At 63.0% G+C, this 23,573-nt stretch overlaps 1 protein-coding gene and 1 long non-coding RNA gene across 5 annotated transcripts in view; one reads left to right on the plus strand and one right to left on the minus strand.

Moving 5' to 3' along the window:
* Nucleotides 1-23,573, minus strand: part of CDH4 (cadherin 4) — a 538,296-nt gene that overhangs the window by 11,195 nt on the left and 503,528 nt on the right. For all 4 annotated transcript variants that reach the window (XR_006200327.1, XM_042930499.1, XM_042930497.1 and 1 more), the window contains exons 8-10: nucleotides 20,768-20,905; nucleotides 7,780-7,965; nucleotides 302-555 (exon numbers count right to left, since the gene is read on the minus strand). Coding sequence is in view for 3 of the 4 variants with exons in the window: in XM_042930499.1 (XP_042786433.1) it covers nucleotides 302-555; nucleotides 7,780-7,965; nucleotides 20,768-20,905 (578 nt within the window). In the remaining variant the exon portion in view is untranslated. The remainder of the gene's footprint in view (nucleotides 1-301; nucleotides 556-7,779; nucleotides 7,966-20,767; nucleotides 20,906-23,573) is intronic.
* On the plus strand, nucleotides 18,376-19,219 carry LOC122215340. The gene is made up of 3 exons (XR_006200328.1): nucleotides 18,376-18,452; nucleotides 18,603-18,817; nucleotides 19,065-19,219. It is a non-coding gene; the product is annotated as an uncharacterized LOC122215340 (long non-coding RNA).

Genomic DNA, 23,573 nt, shown 5'->3' on the forward strand with positions numbered 1-23,573 from the left:
CAGCGGCTCACGGTCGCCGTGGCGGACGGGTTCCCGATCCTCACAAGGACCCCAGGAGGCAGATACTCTCATTGCCCCCTCTTTACAGACGGGGAGACTGAGGAACTAAGACGGAGAGGCCAGGGGACTCGCAGCGACCTGGACCAGGACCGACCTGACTCGAGATACTGCTGAACGTGTGGAAAACTTTCCACCTTCTTGGGTGAGCGCCTGTATCACACGGGCCGGGTGGTCCCCGCCGTCCCCAGCCCGGAGCTCCTGGTGCCCCCTGCCCGGACGCACAAGACGGGTCGGGACCCACCTCACGGCCTGCTGCATGAACCGGTCGGGGTCCACTGCCGAAAACGTGGTCAGTACGGTGCCGGTGGGCACGCCCTCCTCCAGGCGGATCAGCTTGTGGTTCGAGGGGAAGTAGGGCGCCTCGTTGATGTCCACGACGGAGATGGTCACCCCTGCCGTAGACTGGAAGGACATCTGGATCCCACTGGCCAGGGGCGCCTGGTTGGACACCATCACGGTCAGCATGAACGCTCTGTTCAGCTCGTAGTCGACTGCCTGGAACAAGGGAGGCCCCAGGGGGTGAGCCGGCACGGGCACCCACGGGGCCGGCTCAGAGGGTGGGGGCCGTGGGCTGGTTGGTCTGCACCCGCCGCCCCAGTCTGTGCCTGCGCCTCCCGCCCGCTCTGTGCCCAGGAGGCCGGTCCCTAGGGAGGCCGGCCCCTTGTCTCTGGCTTCCCGTGGAGTTTGCCAGAGGGGGGAGAAAGAGTTTGGGGAAAAGGGCCCCCGCCGCGCCTTCCCGTCATGCCGTGCGACGTCAGTGGCAGGGCTCCCGGGGGCTCCGGCTCCCGGTGGCGGCACCCCTCTGCGGCTCCCTCGTCAGGTGCCGCTCCCTCCAGCCTGGCTCGCTCAAGGCCCCCACTGCTGCCTGTCTAGGGGTGCCCTAATAGGTGCCACGGGGGGGGGGTCCTCTTCTGTTGTTCTGACCCGCCCAGCAGCCTCAGGACACTCACGCATCAGGTCTGTGGGTTCCCTTCCCTCTGGCGTGGCCCCTGCGCTAACATGATCCCCGGTTACGCCCTGTTGGGGCACCGGGAGCCTGACTGATAAATGCCAGAGCTCAGGGAGGGAGGGAGGCTGTACGGAGGCGCTGGGGCCCTGGCACACGTCACTGCACGTAACGGCTCAAAGGCGGGCTGCGGCAGTCTCACAGGAAGCAACGCGACACGACATGACACGACACCCCAGGACGCGACGGGACCCCCTGTAGCAGCACCTCAGACTTCTGTTCAGACCCTTGCGGGGTAACCTACGCACGGACGGGTCCCCCCCCCCCCCCCCCCCGCGGTATCTGGGTGGTTCACGGAGGGCGTGCGCCCGAGGCAGCCCGGATGCCCAGAGCGCCGTCTGGGCGAGCCGAGCGGAACGCACGGGTGCAGCGGGAGGTGTGGGGAATGAGGAAGACAGTGAACCGAGGCGGACGGAGCTCCGGGATCTGCCGGGGAGCAGGAGCAGGTGCACAGGAGGGGGAGGAGCTCGGGGTCGTGTGTGTAGCTGTTCGCATCTGTGGAAAGGAAGACCGCAGGGGTGAATCGCAAGAACGCGTGAAAATGGTCCCCTGCCAGCTGGGGGACGGAACAGGGTGGAGGGAAGGGCCGGGGGCACGAGTTTGCTGGGCACACGCCGTCACAGAGCTTTGGCTCTGGAGCCGTATGGCACCTTACACAGCCACTGGTAAGACAGTACGAGTAATGTTAGGCGTGTAAAGCGATCCCCGAAAATTGCAAGCAAACTGAAATAAATGAAGTCAACTATATATCAACATGACTCTCAAGAGAATAATGATTTCAGGTGACCAGGGCAATATGTAGATGGTAGTTCTCTCTCTCTCTCTCTCTTTTAATGTTTACTTACTTTTGAGAGAGACAGAGGGAGAGAGAGAGAGAGAGAGAGAGAGGACAGTGAGGGAGGGGCAGAGAGGGAGGGAGACACAGAATCCAAAGCAGGCTCCAGGCTCCCAGCTGTCAGCACAGAGCCCGACACGGGCTTGAACCCATGAACCGTGAGATCATGACCTGAGCCGAAGTCAGACGCTCAACCGACTGAGACACCCAGGTGGCCCCTGGGCTTATTTTTAAAGCCTCTGATGCATATTCCAGGATAAGGTAAATAAACGCGTGTAATAACGTGGTTTAGGAAATAAGATTTTCCGGGTACGAGAAAGGAAAGACGAGTATGAAGTCACTGAAGTTAAGTAAAAATCCTCCAGTGTTAAATTCGAATAAAACGGCCATCTGAGTCAGTGAAGTGAGTGGAGCCGGGCAGGGTGGGCACGTGAAGCGTTGCTTCCTCGCTCTGCCCCCTGGAACCCCGAGGAGAAACGGCAGGCAGGCAGCAGCGAGCCCCTCCGCCGTCTGGATGCTGGCTTCTAAGTACCCTTCTCACTGGAGAAATGGCCGACCCAGACGGAAGGCAGGCCGGGCCGCGAGATGAACTGGGGGCATCCGGTTGGGCCACAGTGCAAGGAAGCACTCAGGAAGGGACCCAGGAACCAGCCAGGGGACTTCCCACCGGCCAGAACCGATCATGACTGCAGCTGACCGAAGCACGGTGAATACATAAAAATCCACGCATTCTTAACCGTAGTGAGAAAATGAACACATGTGCGCGCACGCGCACACACACACACACACACACACACACACACACACACATTTTGTTTATTGCTCTGGTGGGATGATGAGTGGTCTCCAAAGACGTCCAGGTCCTGATGTCTGGAATCTGTGACCACGTCGCCCTCCATGGCACAGGGACTTTGTGGACATGATGAAGTTAGGGGTCTTGCGGTGGGACATGGCCCAGGACTCCCCAGGGGGCCTGAAATGCCATCCGAGGGTCTTTACAAGGGGAGACAGAGGGACACAGCATCAGCTGCGTGAGCACCGAGGTTCTGGCTCTGAGGAGGCAGGAAGGGCCACAGTAGGGATGTGGTTTCTAAACTGGAAAAAGCAAACGGAATCCCCAGGGGGAGCCCAGCCTTGCCGGCTCCTTGGTTCCGGCCCAGTGGAGCTGATTTTGGACATCCGACTACCACACGTGGGAGAGAATAGTGTGTGTGTTGAGCGCCTCCCCCGGGCTGGATGTGATTTGTTACGGCAGCAGCAGAAACTCGGAGGGACCGCGGCCAGCCGCCAGGCTGAGAACGGACGAAGAGAAGTAGCGCGTACAGGATTGATCTCGCGTGTCCTGTCGGGCCCCGTCCTGGTTTCGTGTTCCTATTTAGTGGCTCAGGGCAACACAATTTGTTATCTTACAGTTCTGGAGGTCGGAAGTCAAAACTCAGCGTCGCCGGGCTGAGGTCAAGGTGTGGGCGGGGCCGCGCCCTCCGGGACACTTGCCTTCTGCAGCCCCCGGAGCCCCCGTGCTCCTGGCCCCTCCTCCCCCTTCCGAGCAGCATCCTGCCCCGTGTGGTGCTGTCTGAGCTCTGCCTCTTCCCCACGGCTCCTCTGACGCTCGCCTCCTGCCCCCGTCTCGCAAAGAGGCTGAGTCCACGGGGCCCACCCGGACTTCCCGGGGTAGCGTCCTCTCCCAGAGCCCCTAGCTGACTGCTATGCACTGGCAGGTTCCGGGGACTCGGGCCCGGGCATCTCTGGGGGGCCGCTGCTCTGACCACCGCGACCTGCCTTTCACTTAAGTGCACAGCCCTTGCTGCCGAGGGCAAGCTCTTTAGTACTGACTCATCGCAGCCAGGGAACGACTGATTCTTAAAAGCACCGATTTGTACGAGTGGAGACACGTATCCGGACAAGGGCCACCAGCAGATGATAAGACCAGTGGAGGCGGACCGACGGAGGACTGCACGTTTGCGGGTACGAAGCGTCACGCCGCAGCCCGCGTGCTGGTCATAAGGGGCGGGGGGGGGGGAGTCAGGTCTACAAGGACGGAAGGGGCTGTCAGCGCCCGAGCTCAGTGGGCAGGCTTACGTGGCCAGAGAGGGACAGCCAGGGGCTTCCTGATGGGACTCCTCCGCTCCAGCCGCAAAGCTCGTCCCCACGGAGGGACCCTGCAGGTCTAAGTCCCAGGGCACGGGAATTGTGGGAGAAGAGGAGCAAGACACATCGTGACGAGGTGACTGGACAAATCCGGCACGCGGGGCCAGATTCCGTCGGCCATCTGCCGCTGTGTCTACGACAGGTGGATGGTGGACGGGACGGTGGGATCCTCTAGAGTACGAGAGGTTCGAGAGATGCTACGACCAAAGGGATGCAGGGACCCCGTTCAGATCCAGGTCTGAAAAACCACCGCAGACAGACACTTTCAGGAAGGTTAAGGGGAACGGAGCACAGATTTGTACCGGAGACTCTGAAGGAAACACGGCCCGGGTCCGGTACGTGGTTACGTAAGCGGAACGCGTGTCTGAGGGCGATGCATCCTGACATACTTAGGGGTGGAGAATCACGAGGCCGGGGACTGAAAAACGCATTTCAGGCACAAGTGTGGATGGCGGGGGATACGGAACAGGCTCACGGCCGTCCGACTCCTGCCAGTTTCCACGGAAAGTAGTCGAACGTGCTTCTGCTTGGAGAGGAATGTATCTGCTGTGTCAGTTTTCGCTGCGGACCCCCGACTTGCTGGTGGCGGGGCCGCCCCGCTGATCCGACCTGAGCCCCCTTTCCCCCCCACCCAGGTCCATCCCCAGCAGCTCGTCTGTGAGCATTAGAAACCTTACACGCACTGCACCAAAGCCACGCCTTCTCAGCTACCGCGACAGAGGGGCTATTAAGTAGGACACGAAGGAATTTAAGAGCAGTGAGTAATATTAGGGGGTGGGCGCGGGGCTTCACGAGACCCCGGGGCCGGCCCCACGGCAGAGACCGGGGCTCTGGCCTGATGTCCCCATCGCCCTCTCCAGGCGTGGTCCCCGCGGGCTTCTGGGAGCCCCGCCCCACCCTCACCACGAGACGCCACGTCCTTCCGTGGCACAGGCCGTGTCACGACTGCCGTCTTCCCCTGCCCCTCACAGCCCTTTGAGGAGGGGCTTCACCTTGTGTCTCCGCACAGAGCCAGCGTGGGTCGGCCTGGGGCGGCGGGGGATGGTCTGACGCCTCCCTGGTCGCCCACCGCTGCCCATCACCTGGCACGCGATGCCGGGTGCTGCGAGGCGCGTGTTTGCGGGAGGGCCTTGATGTCACCCGGGCGGGACCCTCACCGGCCCCAGCGGGCGGCCAGTGTGGTGAGGCACGCTGGCCCGAACCATACCGGGGGACTTCAGGCCAGAGGCCACGAGCCCCTGTCCCTCCCAGGTGTGGGCTCGGTTCCTCTGTCCTGATGTCCGATCGCCTCCAGGCCCACAGCACACACCTGCACCCACGCTGTGTCCAGGGTCCCCCGGGGCCAAACGGCGGCTGGTGTCCCAGTGCCTCCCCCAGGACCCCCCGAGAGCCGGCTGGGGACGGGGCGACGCCACTTAAGTGTCATGGTTTTGTCCGCGAACCAGCCACCACAGGAAGTAATCTTTCTCCCTGTTTCTTGGTTCAAGTCCCCGGGGGACACGGACTAACGCTGCGTGTAATGCATTAAGATAGTGTCACCGGTCTGAGTGAGAACGCCTTCCAGAAACACTGTTACGGCCAGTAACCGTCTGTCGGAGGGCGAAATAAAACACGCTTGTAATGGGGAAATCGATAGGTAATCTGCCCCTCCAGCTTCCATCAGGGCGGCTGTGTGTGCTCCCTGGTCTCACCGTGGCTGCCTCCCCGGACGTGGCCAAGACCTTTAGCTGAGAGGCGAGGGGCTGGGGGCACCCTGCTGAGGGTGGATTCGGTTCTGGGCGGGAGCTGTCACCTGCAGGGCTGCGGGGCTGGTGGAGGGAGGGGCTTGTGGGGGCCGCACGCCCTGTTCCCCCCCGACCCCTGGTCCCCTGCCCCCCTGCGACCCCGCTTCGGCCTCTGGGAGCCTTACTGCTGCCGGGGGGGGGGGGGGGACAGAAGAGGCCAATTGTTGGCTTTTCTGCTTCAAAAGCTGAGGTCCAGGTGAGGCAGGAGAAAGGGCCTGTGATTGGTCTGCGCCTGTGGTTTTCTCCTTGGGAGAGATTGTGGTTTTGGGGTTGGAGGAGGGACAGAAGGGGGACGTGTGGGGAGAGGCAGGGGGCTCTCGAGGAGGCTGGGGATGGTGACAGATGCCCACCGGGGCTGGGGGCCTGGGAGCAGAGCGGCTGTGCCCCAGCTTGGCTAGAGCCTGAGAGACAGCAGGCCCAGTGGGGCTGGGGAGGAGGGGGCCGGGGGCGTGGGGGGCAGGGCAAGACCTGCCCGAGGGGACTGTGTATTTCCTCAGACTTCAGGGCCGAGGGACAACGCAGCCAGCCTGGGCCAGGGGGCTGAGGGCCAGGCTGGCCACACACATCTCTGCAGTGGCCCAGAGATGCTCTCCTCCCCTACCCGGCACCTGGTCAGCCCCGAAGGCAGAGGAGGTCCCAGGACTCTGGGGGGCACAGGGGCTGGAGACAGCAGCCGGGTGGTGTGACAGAAGGCAGGCACACCTCACGCACGCCTGCGGCGAGAACGTCTCCATGGCTCCTTCTCACGCCCCCCTGCAGACTGTCAACTCCTGCAGGCCGGGCAGTGATGTGTACCCAACACGGGGCCTGATGCCTCCAAGGGACCTGGGGACCCTGGTGGGATTGAGGTGACCTTCCTTGAACACTGGGGGACGGGTGGGGAGGCAGCCAGTCGGTGTCAAGACAGCAGCTGTTCCTGTCAGGTGAGCTCTCACTGCCTTCCAGGCGCTGTTCCAGGCGCCGCCCTGCCCTTCTCTGTCCAGGATCTACTGCGGTGTCAGCGACAGCCCTGCGCGTCCGGGGCACAGCGAGGGCGACTGGCCCGTGCCCGCGGTAAGGGAGCCAAGAGCCGGCCGCCTCCCCGGACTGCCCCCCACCGCCCGCGCCCCCTCCTGGCCACCCTCCTCTGCAAGACAACGTCTGAAAGGATGCTGTCTTTACCAAAGAGCGCAAAATTAACCCGAAGGTGCTTTCCAACACCCATCTTGCCTTAAAAAGACTTTGAACCGAGAGTCTGGAGGAAAGCCCCGGGTGGGTAACAACGCAAAGAAGGAAAAACGGAGAAGCGCGGTGCAGGTGACGGATGCCATCTGCACACGCGGTCCGGGCTCCGTGGGGACGGTGCGGCTGCCTGTGCGCCCAGCGTTAAGGGCCGTGAAACTCAGTCTTAGGTGCACGTGTGGTAGGACTCACTTGTGACTTCTGACGAGCGCGCAGTCCTGTCTCCCGGACCGCGCTGGGGACGCAGGAGTCCCCCCAAGCCCCTCACCCTGCCCCCCCGTCGTCACACCCCCATCCCCAACACTGGTCTTGACATTTGTCTATAAATTGCGACACCAAATCCTGGATCAACACAGCACCGGGAAGGGAAGGCACAGGCCTCAGCTGTTCAGAAAAGTACATGACAAATCTTCAGACGTTAGACAAACAAGTCCCGCCATGCCGGACGAGGAAACACTCCTTCGTGGCTGAGCTGGATTTATCTCCGGGATCCAGGGATGGGGTTCACCCATTCCTGGACTGAGGCAGCGATGTGGCCTTCAGGGAGGGGACAGGAGAGTGGTCTCTGGGGGGCTGGGGGGGGTGTGGCAGGTCAGGCCGCCCAGTCCCTGGAGGTCACACGGCCAGGTCCTCGGGAGCCCGCCTCCGGTCCAGCAGGTGGGTCCCAGGGTCGCGGCCCGGGGCGGAGCTCGCCACGGCTGGCGGGAAGTGAGGAGGGCACCCACCTTAACCACGGTGACCATGCCCTCGTTGGTGACGGGGTCCGTGCGGATGCTGAAGTGCCCCGAGGGGTCCCCGCTGATGATGCGGTAGAAGGCGTTCCAGTTTGGCGAGTGGGGCTGATCTCGGTCCATCACGGTCAGGTTTGCAACCACCACCTCCACCTGGTTTTCGGGTACCTCCCCTGCGTACTGCAGAACACAAGGAGAGAGTGTTCTCATCCTGTGGGCCCCTCGACCAGCCCCAGGGATGCACCCCCTGTCGCCCACAAGTGGGCCCATTTGGCGCGCACGGTGGCTGCTGAGAGCCCTCCGGGCCCTCCCCCCCGCCCCCGGCCGGCCCGGGGCTCAGAACCGTACCCACCACCTTCAGACCAAGGCTCACGGGCACCTGCACACACGTGCGCACCGGCCTCCCTCCTGAACCCCCTTCAGACCTTCCCCGTGTGCCCGGAGGCCCGTGTGACAGCTGGGCACACGAGACACCACAGCACGTGCTCGCAGCGTGCAGGGCTTCCCGGGAGAATCCTGCCCGGGCTCCCCGCCCCCCCCCCCCCCCCCCCCACCGTCCTGGCACCGTGCCGGGTGCTGCCCATGCCGTCTCCTCAGGGTAACCCTGTTCTCACCCCCATTTTACAGATGAAGCAAGAGAGGTTAAGAGACCCTGGGGCACCACAAAGTGGGGGGCAGAGTGTCAGTCCTGAGGACCAGCCCCCTGTCACCGTGGGCCGGGTCACCGGCCGGGCAGGAAGGAATCCAGAGACAGTCTTGGGAGTGGCCCCAGGCAGCCTGGCTCCCAGCCCTCGTCCTCCCGGGCCCCCTCCGTGCCTGCCTAGTTTCAGCGGAAGTGGCGCCCGAGCCTCACAGGACTCCCCGTCACCACCACCCGCAGCGCACAAGGCCTCCCGGCCACGCTGCCCTGTGCCCACCCGGGGGCCGCGGCCCCAAAACGCCCTTTCGCCCCCCAGGACAGGCATGGCGTCGCTTTAGGCGGAGGACGGTCTTCCTGTGCCCCCAGGGAGTGGCGGGCCTTGGTCTCTGCTCCAGAACGAACTCACCACCCCTGAGTGCGTTTCGAAACGCCCGGCAGGGGGTGTCAGGCAGCCGGTCACGCGTCCTCCACCACCGTGGAACCAGCCGTGCGTTCACGGCTCGGACGCTGCGGCTGCCATCTGGGTTCTTTGACACTCTGCATCCGGGGCTGACGGCAGCCCAAGGGCCAGGCCCCTACACACGGGGCCCCCGTGCGGGGCTGGCTGGCTCTGAGGGGACCCCTCCCCCCGGGCGACGGACGCCAGCTGGTGGGTGTGGCATCCGGCCTCCGGTTCTCTCCCTCGGGAGCTTGGGTCATCCTGGGAGAGACCGGGCCCCTCCAGCCCGGCTCTGGGCCTGGATTGCCGCACCGGTTTCTGCCCCGGGGCACTCGAAGATTCGGGCCTCAGCTGGTCGTTGGCGAGGGGGTTCTGGGTGCAAAGAACAGAAAATTGGGCCACGGTGGCTTGAACACAGGGGTTGACTTCCCAGAACCGGGAGCCTGAAGGCCGAGGGTGGCCATCGGTGGTTCTGTGGGTCAGTGACGTCGGGGCTGGTGGCTCTGCTCTTTCTGGCTTCCTGGAGGTCAGAACCCTGCAGCTCGGCCAGTGTGTGCTTGGTGTGCGGCTCCGGGGACCTGGGGCCTCAGGCCCAGCGAAGGAGGAACCCGAGCCCCGGCAAGGTCGGCTGCCTCCGGGGCTGCAAAGGGCTCTGTTCAACCCAAGGCAAGAGCACAGACCTTCACCTGCACTTCACAGGCTCAGGAGAGGCTCCTGTGTCAGCCTCCTGGACTTTGGGCATCGACGTCCTGCCGGGAACACCACAGCCCAGCCGCTCAGGCGCCCACAAAGGGCCCTCGTCACCTGGTCCTCGCAAGTCTTCAAACCCTGATAGCATCACCTGGTCAGCAAGAACAATCGTGAATTTATCCAAGAAGGATCTCTCCCACCAGGCCCTCAGACGCCGTCCCACGCAGCAGCACGAGATCCTATCGTGGGATTCGGGGGTGCCGGAGCCGGTGACCATTCCGAGCTAATGGCCTGCGGCCGCTCCCGTTCCTCCAGCAGGTCCCGGTCGCCGCCGTCCTCCCGAGCCTGCCTCCACCAGCGGGAGCTGCGGCCCCAGAGGCCGGCCTCCGGGAGGCGCACTGGTGGGCGCTCTTCCCTCCATCCCCAGGGCCCCGGGGACTCAGCCGGGAGCAAGGGGGCCGGCCCCTACCCTCGTGGGACTGTGGGGTGCCACAGTGCACAGCATCAAGGTCCTGGCAAGGGACAGCAGGGCTATTCAGCCCAGTGGCCAGAGACCCAAGGTGGATGGGGGAGGCGGAGCCCTGCCTGACTGTGATCCCAGGCACTTGTTGTCAGGGAGGGAGCGGCCCTGCCATCGCTGTGGGTGGGGTGGGGTCCTGGGGCGGAGAGGCCTCAGGTAGAGGACCATGGGGGCAGGGCATTCAGAGGGCACTTTGCCGAGCCTTGGCCACGAGGCCTGGAGAGTACAAGGGAGGGTTGGGGGGCTGGGGGCCAGGAGGCGGGTCATCCTGGGGGGGGGGCACAGGGCTGCTTCGGGCAGTGTGTGCGTGCGTGTATGCATGCGGGGTGCCCCGGTCCCTGGAGCTCTCGGGAGGAGCGCAGGTGTGGGGTGACGCCCCCCAGTGGTCCTCAGGGAGGTGGGAGCCGGGCAGAGGAAGGAGCGGAAGGCCTGGAGCCGGCACAGCGGCCCCCCTGCATTCGTGGGGGGGGCGGTGGGGGAAGGGAGACTCAGGGCCCCCTGTTGGGGCCAGTCTGCTAACCTCACTGAGCCAGCAGGCCTAGGTCCCACCGCCTGGTGTCGCTTGAGCCTCCGGGAGACACACCTCCTGCTGGTGGACGCTCCCCCGGGCCTCCCTGCCGCACCCAGGGCCACGCCCTCTGCCAGACGTCACCGTGTCCCCAGTGCCGGAGGCGCTCTTGGAGGCTGTGACCACCCGGGGGGCTGCTGACCTGGGCTGAATGAGAACCGAGTTTGTCATCCACAAAACGGGCACGCTGCCTCCCCCGAGGCTCGGGGATGGAGAACGGGCACGAAGGGCCTGGCACACTGCCCGGCCCGGCTCCGGGCCCTGAGCACAGCTCCCTGGCCGCAGAGGGAGGGCCCAGCTCCCCGGGAGTGGAAAAGAGCACCTACCACACCGGGCGAAGCCACCTGCCCGAGGGAGCCCGTCCAGGTGGGCGCAGGCCTGGCTTGGCCTCAAGCAGCCGTGGAAGCTTAAGGGGGTCCCTCGGCCCCTCTGAGCGGGTTTCCTCAACTGAAGACCGGGGCCAGGGACGCCCGCTGCCCACCTCCCAGGCGGCAGGGGGGAAGCCGGCGAGCAACGTGTGCCCTCCCCAGACCGTCTAGGAATTCAGAGGTAGGGATGACCCAGAGCATCTGTGGTCCCGGGGCCTCGGCGCCCGGACTCTCGTGAGGGGCTTGGTGGGAAGGGAGGCCTGGCAAACGACAGGGCCAAGTTCAGGCCATAGCCCGTCTTGTTAATAAAGTTTGATCGGCACACAGCCACGTCCCTTCATTTACACGTTGCCTGTGGCGGGGTTCACTGATTGCGACCTGGAGCTCCCAGACTTGGAAGTGATGGCTTTGCGCCCTTTACAGAAAAGATCGCGGACCCCTCTCCAGGCCGCGATGCTCCCCACCTCGGTGATTCAGAAATGGCACGTGGCCTCCACCAGCCAGCCGGGGCTCACCGAGTTCTGGTGCTGTCTCTGGCCTGGGTGTTGCGCCCACACCTGCCTGAAAGCGTTGGGTGCGGTGGGGCCGCCATCCGCAGCCTGAGGATGCCAAGCCCAGAGGAGGCGTGTCCCGAGGGAGGCTCCCGGCGGCTCGTGGGGCCTGGGTCCAGCCGTGCCTGAAGTCAGTGCTTGGTTTTTGGCTTCTGAGACCCGAGGAGTTTTCTTTTTGGTTAAGTCGCCAGAGTCAGTAACTTTCTGGTTAAGTTTCTTTTTGGTTAAGACTGTTAGGCTGCCTGGCTGTCTGGCGCCTTCCGAATCCCTTTATTTTCTACAAACTTGCTTTCGCAGCTTCCTCTACGGCCACGAGCTGGTCAGGTGGCCTAGGACCTGCCGGTCGCATGCGCCTGCCTGATTCCGAAGCAAGACGGAGAGGCCCCGTGCTCTGGCCCCTACGGGGATGGCACCCAGTTCAGCGTGGGCAACAGGAGGGGCTCCTCCGGCTGGAGCCTCCGTGCCCGACACGGCGGGCCCTCGGGTCTTGTGACCGCTCACAGCCTCTGGCAGCTTTCCTCCCTGTTTAGATGACTGGGGTGGGTCCGGGCAGTGTCACCTAAGAGCCGGGCTTTGGGTGTGCCCCCGTGGGTCACCACAGCTGGCCCGATGGGCACCTCTGTCTGCTCTGCTCTGTCTCTGGGGTGTGGGGTCCGTCCCAGAGCTTCACGGCACAGGCGAGACCTGTGTGTCCCAGAGCCCGATTCCTCCCAGACTCTGGGTGAAGTTTATTCCAAGAGTCTATTTTAATTCATGCGAGTTTAATAAAGGTTCACAAAGAAGGGCCTTAAGCTGATAAATCTGGCTTAGGATTTTCTTATTAACCTTCCCCTAGCCATAATGAGTTTTTAATTTAATTTTTTCTGGTTTTCGGGCACAGGGAAAGCCTCTCCCATGCCTCATGGGATGTGAAGGCAGATATTTGGGAGAGAAGGAATTTTAAGATCACCGGAACACAGTGTCTCGCCTAGATGGTAATCCAGAATTCAAATGTAGCCCCATCCCCGGGGGCGGGGAGGATTTCATCTAGCACAAACACAGCTCCGAGGCAGAAATCTGCAGGGCTCCCAGGGGAAGGTCACATTAGCATAGAGGAGGATTTGGGTGGGGACAGTGAAGCCCAGCAGGATTCAAGAGAGGACGGAGAACGCCAGCCTGTCCACACCCCACAGCATAACCCGTGAGGCTGTGTTTTTGTTTCTGTTCCGATCACTTGGAACCATGGCTGGTCCGAAATGTCCTAAAAGACGCGTGCGTGGGCCGGAGGACTTGACCCTCCCCCAGCCGCCTCTTGGGATGTAGGACACCCCCTCCTCTCCAGTCTGCACCCCCTCCTCTCCAGTCTGCACCCCCTGCACTGGTGGGGCATCTAACCGGGAAGGAGGGGTGCCCTCCCTGACCTGGAACTCGGGGACGTGCCACAGTCATTAGCAGAGCCTGGAGAGCTGGCCCCGGGAGTCCCCGTCTGGCCAGGATGGGGCTGTGGGTGCTGGGTGGGCACCTGGGGAGGGGTCTCCGTGGAGCCCCCCCCCCCCCCCCCCGGGCACACACCAGCACTGCCCCTCCATTTGTCCTTGGCTTCTGCTGGCATATGTAACTACGGATGCGCCTCTGGACATTCCAGTGGTTTTATTGTTTAGAATTTACTTTTGTATCCAGTAAAATCATGATGGTTTCTGCTGGGTTGTAAGTTCAGATCAGAATCAGATTGGAGGACCAGTGGCCCTGATCCAGAAGCAACCTGAAGGCTGTCTTTATTCACCCTGCACATCACAGGGGAGGGACAGAGGCTCTGGGGGCCAGGATGCTCCCCTGAGCCTCTGTCCCCACCCCGAGGAGCTGTCCCCCACCTCACAGGTGAGGAAACAGGCACGGGGCCTCCCGGACTTGCCTGAGGTTAGCGACTGGTCTGTGTGGGAGACCGGTTAGCAGCCGGGACTCTGGCTCCAGCCTCTGACCCCCATATCTGCCTGCAGTCCGGCTGGGTGGGGACCCAGGGGGTCGAAGAACGTGTCATCTTTGGGAAGTGGACACAGGCATGGCAGGAAGGGCTTGTGGTGGGATGTGATGTCGGGTGGGGACTGGCGCTCCGGCCTGCCGTCTCTCGGTGCTCGGAGGAGATCCGAGTAACTATTTATGACAGAAGTTTGCACCGAGTGTCCGTGCACAGTTAAGGGTGTTCAGTCCGTGCCCGTTTTGAGATGCCAAATTCTTTTTTTTTTTTTAATTTTTTTTTTTCAACGTTTTTTATTTTATTTTTGGGACAGAGAGAGACAGAGCATGAACGGGGGAGGGGCAGAGAGAGAGGGAGACACAGAATCAGAAACAGGCTCCAGGCTCCGAGCCATCAGCCCAGAGCCTGACGCGGGGCTCGAACTCACGGACCGCGAGATCGTGACCTGGCTGAAGTCGGACGCTTAACCGACTGCGCCACCCAGGCGCCCCTGAGATGCCAAATTCTTATTCTCAGGAACTCATGCTGAGTTCAAATCTCTCCCTTCTCCTGGGTTTGTGGACGTAAGTCGAAAAGCTGAGGAGACCTGGGATTCACAGGACCTGGGGGGCCAGAGCGGGCCCACTTTCAGGCGCTGCGGGCCCAGCCAGCCCCGGGGAGGGCTGAGTTCGCTGGGGGCCAAGTGCTGGCCTCCACACTCACTGTCCTCCTGTCCCATCTCCAGAGAACGGGGCGGGGGGGGGGGGGCACCATGATCACATGCCCTTTTGTCTTTAACACTGACTTGAATTTAACTAAATTACTTAATTTAACCACATTAATTGTTTTCACATGTAATCTCATCCATGCTTCTCTGGGGACGGGAAGCAGGCCATGCGGTCACCACATACAGCGGGGGCGCCGGGGGGGCTCAGTCGGTTGAGCATCCGACTCCTGACTTCGGCTCAGGTCATGATATCCCAGGGTCATGGGATCGAGCCCCGAGTCAGGCTCTGTGCCAAGAATGTGGAGTCTGCTCAGGATTCTCTGTCTCTCCCGCTCTCTCTGCCCCTCTGCTGCTCTCTCTCTCAAAGAGACAAGAGGAAACGCGTCTTATCAGCTGCCAAGTTTTAAACTGCCATAATAATGCATCTTGATGGCTTCTATCCACCCCCCCTCCCCCGCCAACAGATGAGGAAACTGGGCTGACAGGGAGAGTTAGTGACTTCGCTGTGAGTCCCTCGTCTGCAGAGTGAGAGCTGGGGCAGGACTCCAGTGTGTGAAGGCGGGGGCCTGCTTGTGCTGCTGCGACGGGCTGGCCGCCGCCCGTGGCACGTTCAGAGTGCAGCACGGTTCCAGGCGTAAACCTTCACGGACACCAGTGGACCCTCCTGACATCCCCTTGGGACCGATGACACTTTTGTGTAAAGTGGGGACATTGAGAGAGGTCCGGCTCTCAGCCCAGGTTACAGGGCTAGGAGGGACCAGGCGGGGGGCTCGTGAGGGGCCTCCTGACTCCAGGCGAGTCAGAGGGAGGGTGGCTGAGCTGGTGGCAGGGGCCTGGGACCCCAGCTATCCAGGCTTCACTCCGGGACCCGAGGACGAAGCCAGCAGGAGGTCCTCGGGGCTGAGTGCGTCCTGGGGGCCACCAGCCCCCCGGCCCAGCTGACCCCCACGTTCACCCTCGAGGGGTGCTGAGTGTCCAATGGCCGTACAACCCGCCAGCCCTGCGGCGGGGGCACCTCGCGGCAGCACACGCACAGGGGAAATGACTTTTAATTAACATTTAAGGGTAGGAATTGGATCATGCAAATCCCCCCATCTCCTCAGCTTCTGCTGATTGTTCTTGATTAAGCTCGATAAAAATAGCCTGGCTGTGAGGGGAGGCGGCCGGCCCTCGGCCCCGCCCACCACCCCTGTGCCAAGCAGCCTCCTGGGCCCCACCTGTCACCCGTCTCCAGGGACACACCATGGGCCACCCTGACCCCCGAATCTAACCCACGACTGCCATGTGACTCAGTTACCAGGACGTTAGCACATGGGTGGGGGGGGCGCGCACACTCCTGCCCGGAAACTGGTCTCCCCCCCACCCCCCGCCGCAGCGGCCTTCGGGTCTGACCGTAGCGAGGCCGCCTCCCTGAGCGCTGTCCTGGCGGACGTCAGGATCCGAGGTACCGCTGAAGCACTCCTCCTTGACTCTCGGACCCTGAGCCCACTCCAGGCCTGGGGCCTGCCCGAGGCCGGCCGGGGCACAGGAGGAGCAGGCGGGACGTTCCAGGGAGCCAGGCTGTGCCCACCAGCCCTTTGCCTGGACGGGGGTCACGTCTGGGGTCAGATGCACCTTCTCTCCAGGGTCTCTGTGCGCTTCTGTGGCGCCCGCTTCTCAGAGGTGTGTGCGGATCAAGGGTGCCCTCCTCCTGGTGCGTCCCCCCTCCTGGTGCCCCACACAGCGCTCCCTCCCCTCGCTCCCTCCCCGGCCCTCCCAGGACTGGCACTTGGGGGAGCCCGCGGGGGTTTCAGTGCGGCTGCGTGCGGAGGGGAAGACGGGGTTCGGGCTGGCAGAGCTGGGCTGGGGCTGGGCCGGGGGGCAGAGGTGGTCCCCCCACAGGCCTGCCCGCAGGAGCGGGTGTGGGCAGCCGGGGGCCCTCGCTGTGGCTGCTGAACGTGCTCCGCCTCAGGAGGGGACAGGACAGCCACGTGGCAGAGGCGGGGCCCGAGGCAGCAGGCGCTCTGGGTTTGACAGTCTCGCTGTGTGACCTCGGGCAGCCCGGAACTAGCCCTCTGGGCCTCAGTCGTCTCTGGTGGAAAAAGGGGCAGTGGCCATGTATGTGATGACCACCGTGGCCACGTCAGGGAAAACCTCTCAGGAAACACAGAAGCTTCTAGGTGTGACCACCAAGGCCACGTCGGGGGGAAAAGTCCTCTTAGGAAACACAGAAGCTTCTAGGAGTGACCACCAAGGCCACATAGGGGGGAAAGTCCTCTTAGGAAACACAGAAGCTTCTAGGCGTGACCACCAAGGCCACGTCGGGGGAAAAGTCCTCTTAGGAAACACAGAAGCTTCTAGGAGTGACCACCAAGGCCACATCGGGGGGAAAGTCCTTTTAGGAAACACAGAAGCTTCTAGGCGTGACCACCAAGGCCACATCGGGGGGAAAGTCCTCTTAGGAAACACAGAAGCTTCTAGGCGTGACCACCATGGCCACATCGGGGGCGGGGGGGAATCCTCTTAGGAAACACACAGAAGCTTCTAGGCGTGACAGCCATGATGCTACGGCTCCGTCCCCGGTCCGGGCGGCCATCTGCAGACACAGCAGTGGCACGGGGACACGGAGGACACGCGATGGTGGCCAGTGCACGTGGCTGTTCCGTTTCTCCTTCCCGCTCCGACGACTCTGTGTGAGCCTGACGTTATTCCCAAACGAGCACTGAAAACATCCCAAGGCCACTCAGAATCTACGGACACGGGAGGGTCTCAGACACATCGTGAGTGAAAGAACCCAAGTCGGAGAACACCAGGTACAGAGCGGGGCGCGAGGTGGAGGCGGCGTGGGGCGGAAGGGGACGCCTTCGTCACGGTGGCTCCCTTGGTACCTTTTCAGTTACGCTACCGTGTGTGCGAACTACCTGGTTGGAAGCTCAGCCTGGTCTCCACTCTGCCTAGAACTCGTCCGTGGGCCTTGTGCGTAGAGCCGCACACGCGGTCATGGCGGCTTGCTTGGCTCACGCTCCGTATCTGGACTTGGGATCAGAACAGGCCCCTCCGTTCCTGACGCCAAGAGGGATTAACTGGCTCACCCCCTGGAGCCGGACCGGGCTGGCCGCCTGGACTGCATCAGGGAGGGAAGAAGGATACGCAGCCGCCCAGGTTCCTGGGATAGTGATGCCGTGAGAGAAGCAGAGAAGACCCAGCTGGCTGGGGACGGCACCGAGACAAACTTCATGAGCAACCGGGGACCACACACGGGCGGTGTATCCGTCGCCCGGGCGGGAAGAGCTAGCTGGAAGCCTCCCCCGAGGGGAGGACGCTCTGCCCAGGACCCTCAATCGGGACCCCACCCGGGCCGTTCACCGTGGGGCCTCCCCAGCAGGGAGGCTGGATGTGGTGAGCGCCCGATCTGATGCATGAACCCTTCTCTCTCCTTCTCATTACTCTCTCCCCCTTTATGTTTACTCTGTTTACTTCCATACATTCCCTTTCCCTTATAATCAATACAGTTTTCCTCTATGAAACAAAGTTTAGCTATCGTGAACTACTGTCATTCAGAACAATCTTTAAAACAGAGAAAGTGATTAAACGAAGGAGGGCATGCACGGACGGGGTGCTCACAGATGGTCCAAAGATCTGAGCTGGCCACGGGGGACCCCCAGGAACGCGGGAGATTGTCCGACCGCGCGGGTGCAACCACAGACGTGGGCTCCACGGGCGTTCTGTTGGATGAGAGAAGCCTGGCTCCGCAGAACTGTGCGGCCCGCGTGACTCCATCCACGTGATGTCGTAGGACAAGCAAAGGTCACCTTGGCGATGGACGCAGGGGTGGGGGCTGCCTCTGGGGACGGGCACGGGCTTGTGCTCCTGGCCGGTGGGAACGTTTCCGGGAAGGTCCGTGCGTTATGCCGCATTCCCGTCACACCTCAACAGCATCGGCAAGATCTCCATCCGACTCGAAGCCGGAGACCAAGAGGTCTCTCTGGGAGCTCTTGCCTGGAGCCGATGGGCTGTGTCTACTTTGGCTCCTGGTGTATTAGGCAGCGGCCGACCATCTTGGGCGTAAAAGAATCAGGCTGTTTGGGGGCAGGAGGGTGGGTGCAGGCTCTGGTCTGCCCCATGCCGGAGCCCTCTGCCTTTCCGCCTGTCGCTGCAGCCACCGGGGTCTATGCCATCGCCTGCCCTCCCCGGGTGGCCACACCTTCTCCAGGGCACCTGGGTGCAAGTGCGGACCAGGATCTCGAGGCAGGTGGGGGCTCTGAGCATCCTGTCCGGTCTCTGGGAGCTTTTGCCAAACCCCGTGGTGGCTGGAGGTGACCAGGAGGGCTGGGCTGAGTCCTTGACTCCCCGGGTCGCTATGGTGGCCCATGCCCGGAAGCATATCCTTCACTACCAACAGGGACAGCTGGCTTGGTTTCCTTCTGCTCTGTTCCCGTGGCGACAGTGGAGGTCCCGAGGCTGTTTCCTGGGGATCCTGGCGGTCAGGAGGGCTGGTGCCACCGCCCCAGCACACAAGGGCTCGCAGTTGGCACCAGGACACGAGCGTATCCCTGGGAACAGTGTCCTCTTGCCTGGGCACCCGCCCGAGACCACCTGAGACCCCTGAGGCGGAAGGTGGGTTCTGAGTGTCCAAGGTGCCCACCCACTCGGCGCAACCGCCAGGGTCGATGTCAGATGCCTGGCGTGGTGCTGGCTCCGCTCCTCACTGCAAGGTCACCTCTGGTAGGCGTCCTGCTCCCGAGGGTGCTGTGGTCAGGCGCTAGCGCGGGCCTGGCGTGTCCGGAAGACAGCCAGGTCTGCCCGGCCAGGTGTGTGCCAGGCCCTGCTGGGGCCTGCAGCCTGGGCATTATTCTCCTTCCAGGGTCGCTCGGGGCCGCTTCACCCATGTCCAGACTCCCCGGGACATTGGCCCAGGGCCTTTCCTGCCATTGCCCACTGGCCCAGGAGAGCAGGTGGCCGCGGAAGCCAGCCCGCTCCTCGCCAGGTGGGCTGTGGATCAGCAGCTCCGCCCGCGTGCAAGCTACCGTCCGCCCGCTAGATGGCGCTGCGCCCCCACAGGCAAGGCCACCCCGCCGGGTTCCGGGATGTGGGAAGTTGGGGAGGGGGGTGGAGGTACAGGGCTGTGGGGTCTGGGGACTCTGTGATTCGGGGACAGGAGCGCTCGGGGCGTGGGGTGTGGGGAAGCAGGAGGAGAGGATGCTTGGACCCCAGGGAGGCTCTCGTCTCCCAGACTCTGGCCTGTGAGATGTCTTCCTGGCGCTGACCGGCCTTCTCGGGGAGAAGGAGGGGTCTCCTCTTTGTTTCCCCACCGCCTTCCCCTCCCCCCTCCCCCCTCCCCCCTCGCTGCACAGCAGGTGCAGCTTCTGGGCTCCAATCCCAGCCGCTCCCACTTACGGGCTAGCAGTGAGAGTCTGGGCAAGTGACTTCGTGTCTCTGAGCCTCTGTCACTGAGGGACTGTCGGGCGAGGGCCCTGACCCTCACAAGGTTGGGGGGACCAGAGCCTGGCAGGGGAAGGCTCCCAGCGTGGCTTGTGCTGTCGCCATTACTGTCACTGTTATTGCCGTGGCCCCCTCACCCAGTCGGCCCTCCGGGAGCCTGGACCCCAGCAGAGGCGGTGGCTCTGAGAGGCCATCCCGAGACCTTGGGGTGGCAGCCGCCAGCCAGCACCACTCTGGGGGCCCTTGCTGACCTGACCCTCCCTCCCGCCCATCCTGGCCCCTGCACCCGCCACACCTGAGGACGGGCGCCTGCCCTGGTGGTGGGGCACAGCGCTGCTCACCAAGGACCTGGGCAGTCATCCGGGGAGGGTGTGGACCAGTGAGTGGGGAGAGAGCAGGGCCGGCCCCCCGAAGACGGCTGGGTGGCGCAGGAGGGGGGTCACCAAACGTGCCGGGCACTGAGTGGGCCGTGAGGATTTCCTGGGGAGGGGCTCCTGGCGGGGCAGCGCCGTTGAATCTGTGACCCCGGGGCCCTGCCCCTGGGATGTGCCGGCATGAGCGCAGCTGGTCTCTGTGACTCGTGGGCTCTAGACTCAGAACGGAGGCGCATGAATGCCCACCAAGCGCACTTGGCACTCAGGCCGGGAGCAGCCTGGTGTGGGCAGGTCTGCCTGAGGGGGAGGAACGCCCGGCGTGTCCCCACCCTCCACGACGTTCTGCTCACGGCAACGTTCTGCTCCTGCAGGAGCCCCCCCCCCCCCCCCCCCCCAGGAGGTCGCGTTGCACACACGGCCACATGCAGCCGCACGCGTGCCTCCCAAAGCGACCGGGCCCCCAAACCACGGGTCAACTCCGGAGAGAGTGTCCAGCCCAGTCTGTCCCGGGCACTTCTCAGAGCGTCAGCTGCGGCTCAGCATCGGGCCTCGCGGTGCCGGACTGGAGCACACGTCCCCCCCGCACCCACCCCCGGAGGCAGAGCCTTGGCAGGCCCTCCCGCCTGTCTCCCGCCGCAGACCCCGGGGAGGCCCCCTCCGCGTCAGCCTCCCGCTGCCCGTCCCTCCATCACACTCAGGGAGGGGAGAAGCGGCACGAGCCGCACCCGACGGCCGTGAGCTGCGTACCCACCGTGCTCGTGGTGAACTCTGGCGGGTTGTCGTTCACGTCCGTCACCGAGATGATGGCCGTGGCCGTGTTCGACAGGCCGTAGTTGAGGTTCCCTTCCATGTCTGTGGCCTGGACAATGACTGTGTACTGCTGCACTTTCTGGAGGGACAGGGGCGGGAGGGAACGGGCATCAGTTTGGGTCTCGGCCCGTCCTTTCCATCAACACGCACGCTCCCCGCGGCCAGAGAGCACGGGGGGCCGAGAGCACCGTGTTGCGTGGGGTTCGGGAAACCAGGGATGGACACTTTGCAGAGACAGGGGCAATCCCACGGACACGCCAGGGCTCCATGAGCCGCCCTCAGACCGGCCTCCACATCCGCGGCTCAGAACAGGGTTCTGAGTTTACGGTTTCGTGCCATCGTTTCCTCGTTGTCTGTGCTCACCAAACGGAGCTCCGGGAGGCCACGGCTGTCTTACTCACCACCGTGTCCCCAAAGCCGACTGCAGTGCCCAACACATAGAGCATTAAATGTTCCTAAGTGACCGTCGGTGACAACAGAGATGCTGAGGAATAGCGAGCTTGTCCACTGAGGTCCCTTGGTGCCCGATAAGGCGTCTGGATATTTGTGGACAGCTGGGAGCCGCTGAGGGGCCTGGAGAGAAATCACGTGACCCAACAAGCGTATACAAGGGGTCAGCAAACTACGGGCCTCGGGCCAAATCTCCCTACCACTGGTTCTTTAATCTGTAAATAAAGTTGTACTGACACAGGGCCACGTCCACTCATTAGCGCGCTGTCCGTGGCTTGTTTCTGCACGACAGCAGCTGAGTGGCTGTGACAGAGATCACGTGGCCGGAAAAGCCTACAACGGTCACTGTCTGGCCCTTGACAGAAGACGTGCGTCAGCCCTGGGCTCTGACACCAGACAGCATGAGCCGGGTACCCCCGGGGCAGGCTGGGCAGGGACACCACAAGCTTCTCCGGGAGCCAGGGCGGGGGAAACCGGGGGAGGCTTCTGGAAGAGGAGGGATGTGCTGCCCGGAGGTGACAGCGTGGCAGCCCCTCCCCAAGCTGGGAGGAGCGTGTCTGGGCTCACGAAGTCCATCTGGCTGGGCCCTGGACTGGGGTGGGGGCTCTGGGGGCTCGGGAGCGTCCACACACTGTTTCCCACCTAGAACCTGCCCTGTCCTCCCACCAGTCAAGGCCACTGTCCCATGTGACCGTGGCCCGGGGGCCCGGTGCAGCCCACTCCAGGGTCAGGACGCGTGTGGGGGTGGGGGGTGTGCTGGCTCCTGGCCCCCATCCTCCCCCCACTTCCTCCCCCTGGCTGTCACTCCGGGTGGTGACAGGAGCCCCTGGAGGAGCAGGAAACCGCTCCTCTGTGCACGCCTGGGTCACTCCTTCTAGGGGACTGATCCGCTGGGTGGGGGGTGGGGAGGCACAGTCAGGGCTCCTCAACAGGCCTTCCAGGGCGACAGGCACGAGGGGAGGGGCCGAGAGGCGCGGCGGCACGGGGGCCGGCCTGCCAGGCTTCAGTCCCCATCTGTGAGAGGCTGTGTGCCTGGACTCCAGCCTAGTGCCTGGTACACAGTAGACCCTCGATCAGTGTTTGTTAAGTGAATTGAGTAAATGCCGAAAACAGCTGACACTTGTGAAAATGGATAGAACTTGCAACCAAGGAGACGTAAAAAAATAATAGAAATAGCTTCACTCTGGTGCTGTGCCACGTTCAAAAGTTTTCTCACAAAAGATAAACCTTTACTTCCTTCCCTTCTTCCTCTCTGTCATCCATTTACCCATCCATCCACCCACCCATCTCTCCATCATCCATCCACATATCCGTCTATCCTTCCCATCCACATATCCATCATCCATCCCTCCCTTCCTCCCTCCGTCCACCCATTCATCCCTCCATCCACCCACCCATCCCTCCATCATCCATCCATCCATCCCTCCATCCCTCCCTCCCTCCATCCACATACCCCATCCCTCCATCCCCCTGTCCCTCTATCCTCCTATCCATCCAGCCTTCCACCCATCTACTCACCCATCCATCCATCCACCCACCCATCCCTCCATCATCCATCCCTCCCTTCCTCCCTCCCTCCCTCCCTCCCTCCATCCACATACCCCATCCCTCCATCCCCCTGTCCCTCTATCCTCCTATCCATCCAGCCTTCCACCCATCTACTCACCCATCTATCCATCCACCCACCCATCCCTCCATCCACCCACCCATCCCTCCATCCACCCACCCATCCCTCCATCATCCATCCCTCCCTCCCTCCCTCCCTCCCTCCTTCCCTCCCTCCCTCCCTCCTTCCCTCCCTCCCTCCCTCCATCCACATACCCCATCCCTCCATCCCCCTGTCCCTCTATCCTCCTATCCATCCAGCCTTCCACCCATCTACTCACCCATCCATCCATCCACCCACCCATCCACCCACCCATCCCTCCATCCACCCACCCATCCCTCCATCATCCATCCATCCATCCCTCCATCCCTCCCTCCATCCCTCCATCCACATACCCCATCCCTCCATCCCCCTGTCCCTCTATCCTCCTATCCATCCAGCCTTCCACCCATCTACTCACCCATCCATCCATCCACCCACCCATCCACCCACCCATCCCTCCATCCCTCCCTCCCTCCATCCCCCTGTCCCACCATCCACCTATCCATCCAGCCCTCCACCCATCTACTCACCCATCCATCCATCTACTCATCCGTCCATCCACACCCCCATTCATCCCTCCACCCACCCATCCATCGATTCCCCATCATCCATCCTGCCTCCTTCCCTCTCTCCTGCTAACCACCCGTCA

Source organism: Panthera leo, chromosome A3 (genome assembly GCF_018350215.1).
Source record: "Panthera leo isolate Ple1 chromosome A3, P.leo_Ple1_pat1.1, whole genome shotgun sequence".
NCBI classification, from domain to species: domain Eukaryota; kingdom Metazoa; phylum Chordata; class Mammalia; order Carnivora; family Felidae; genus Panthera; species Panthera leo.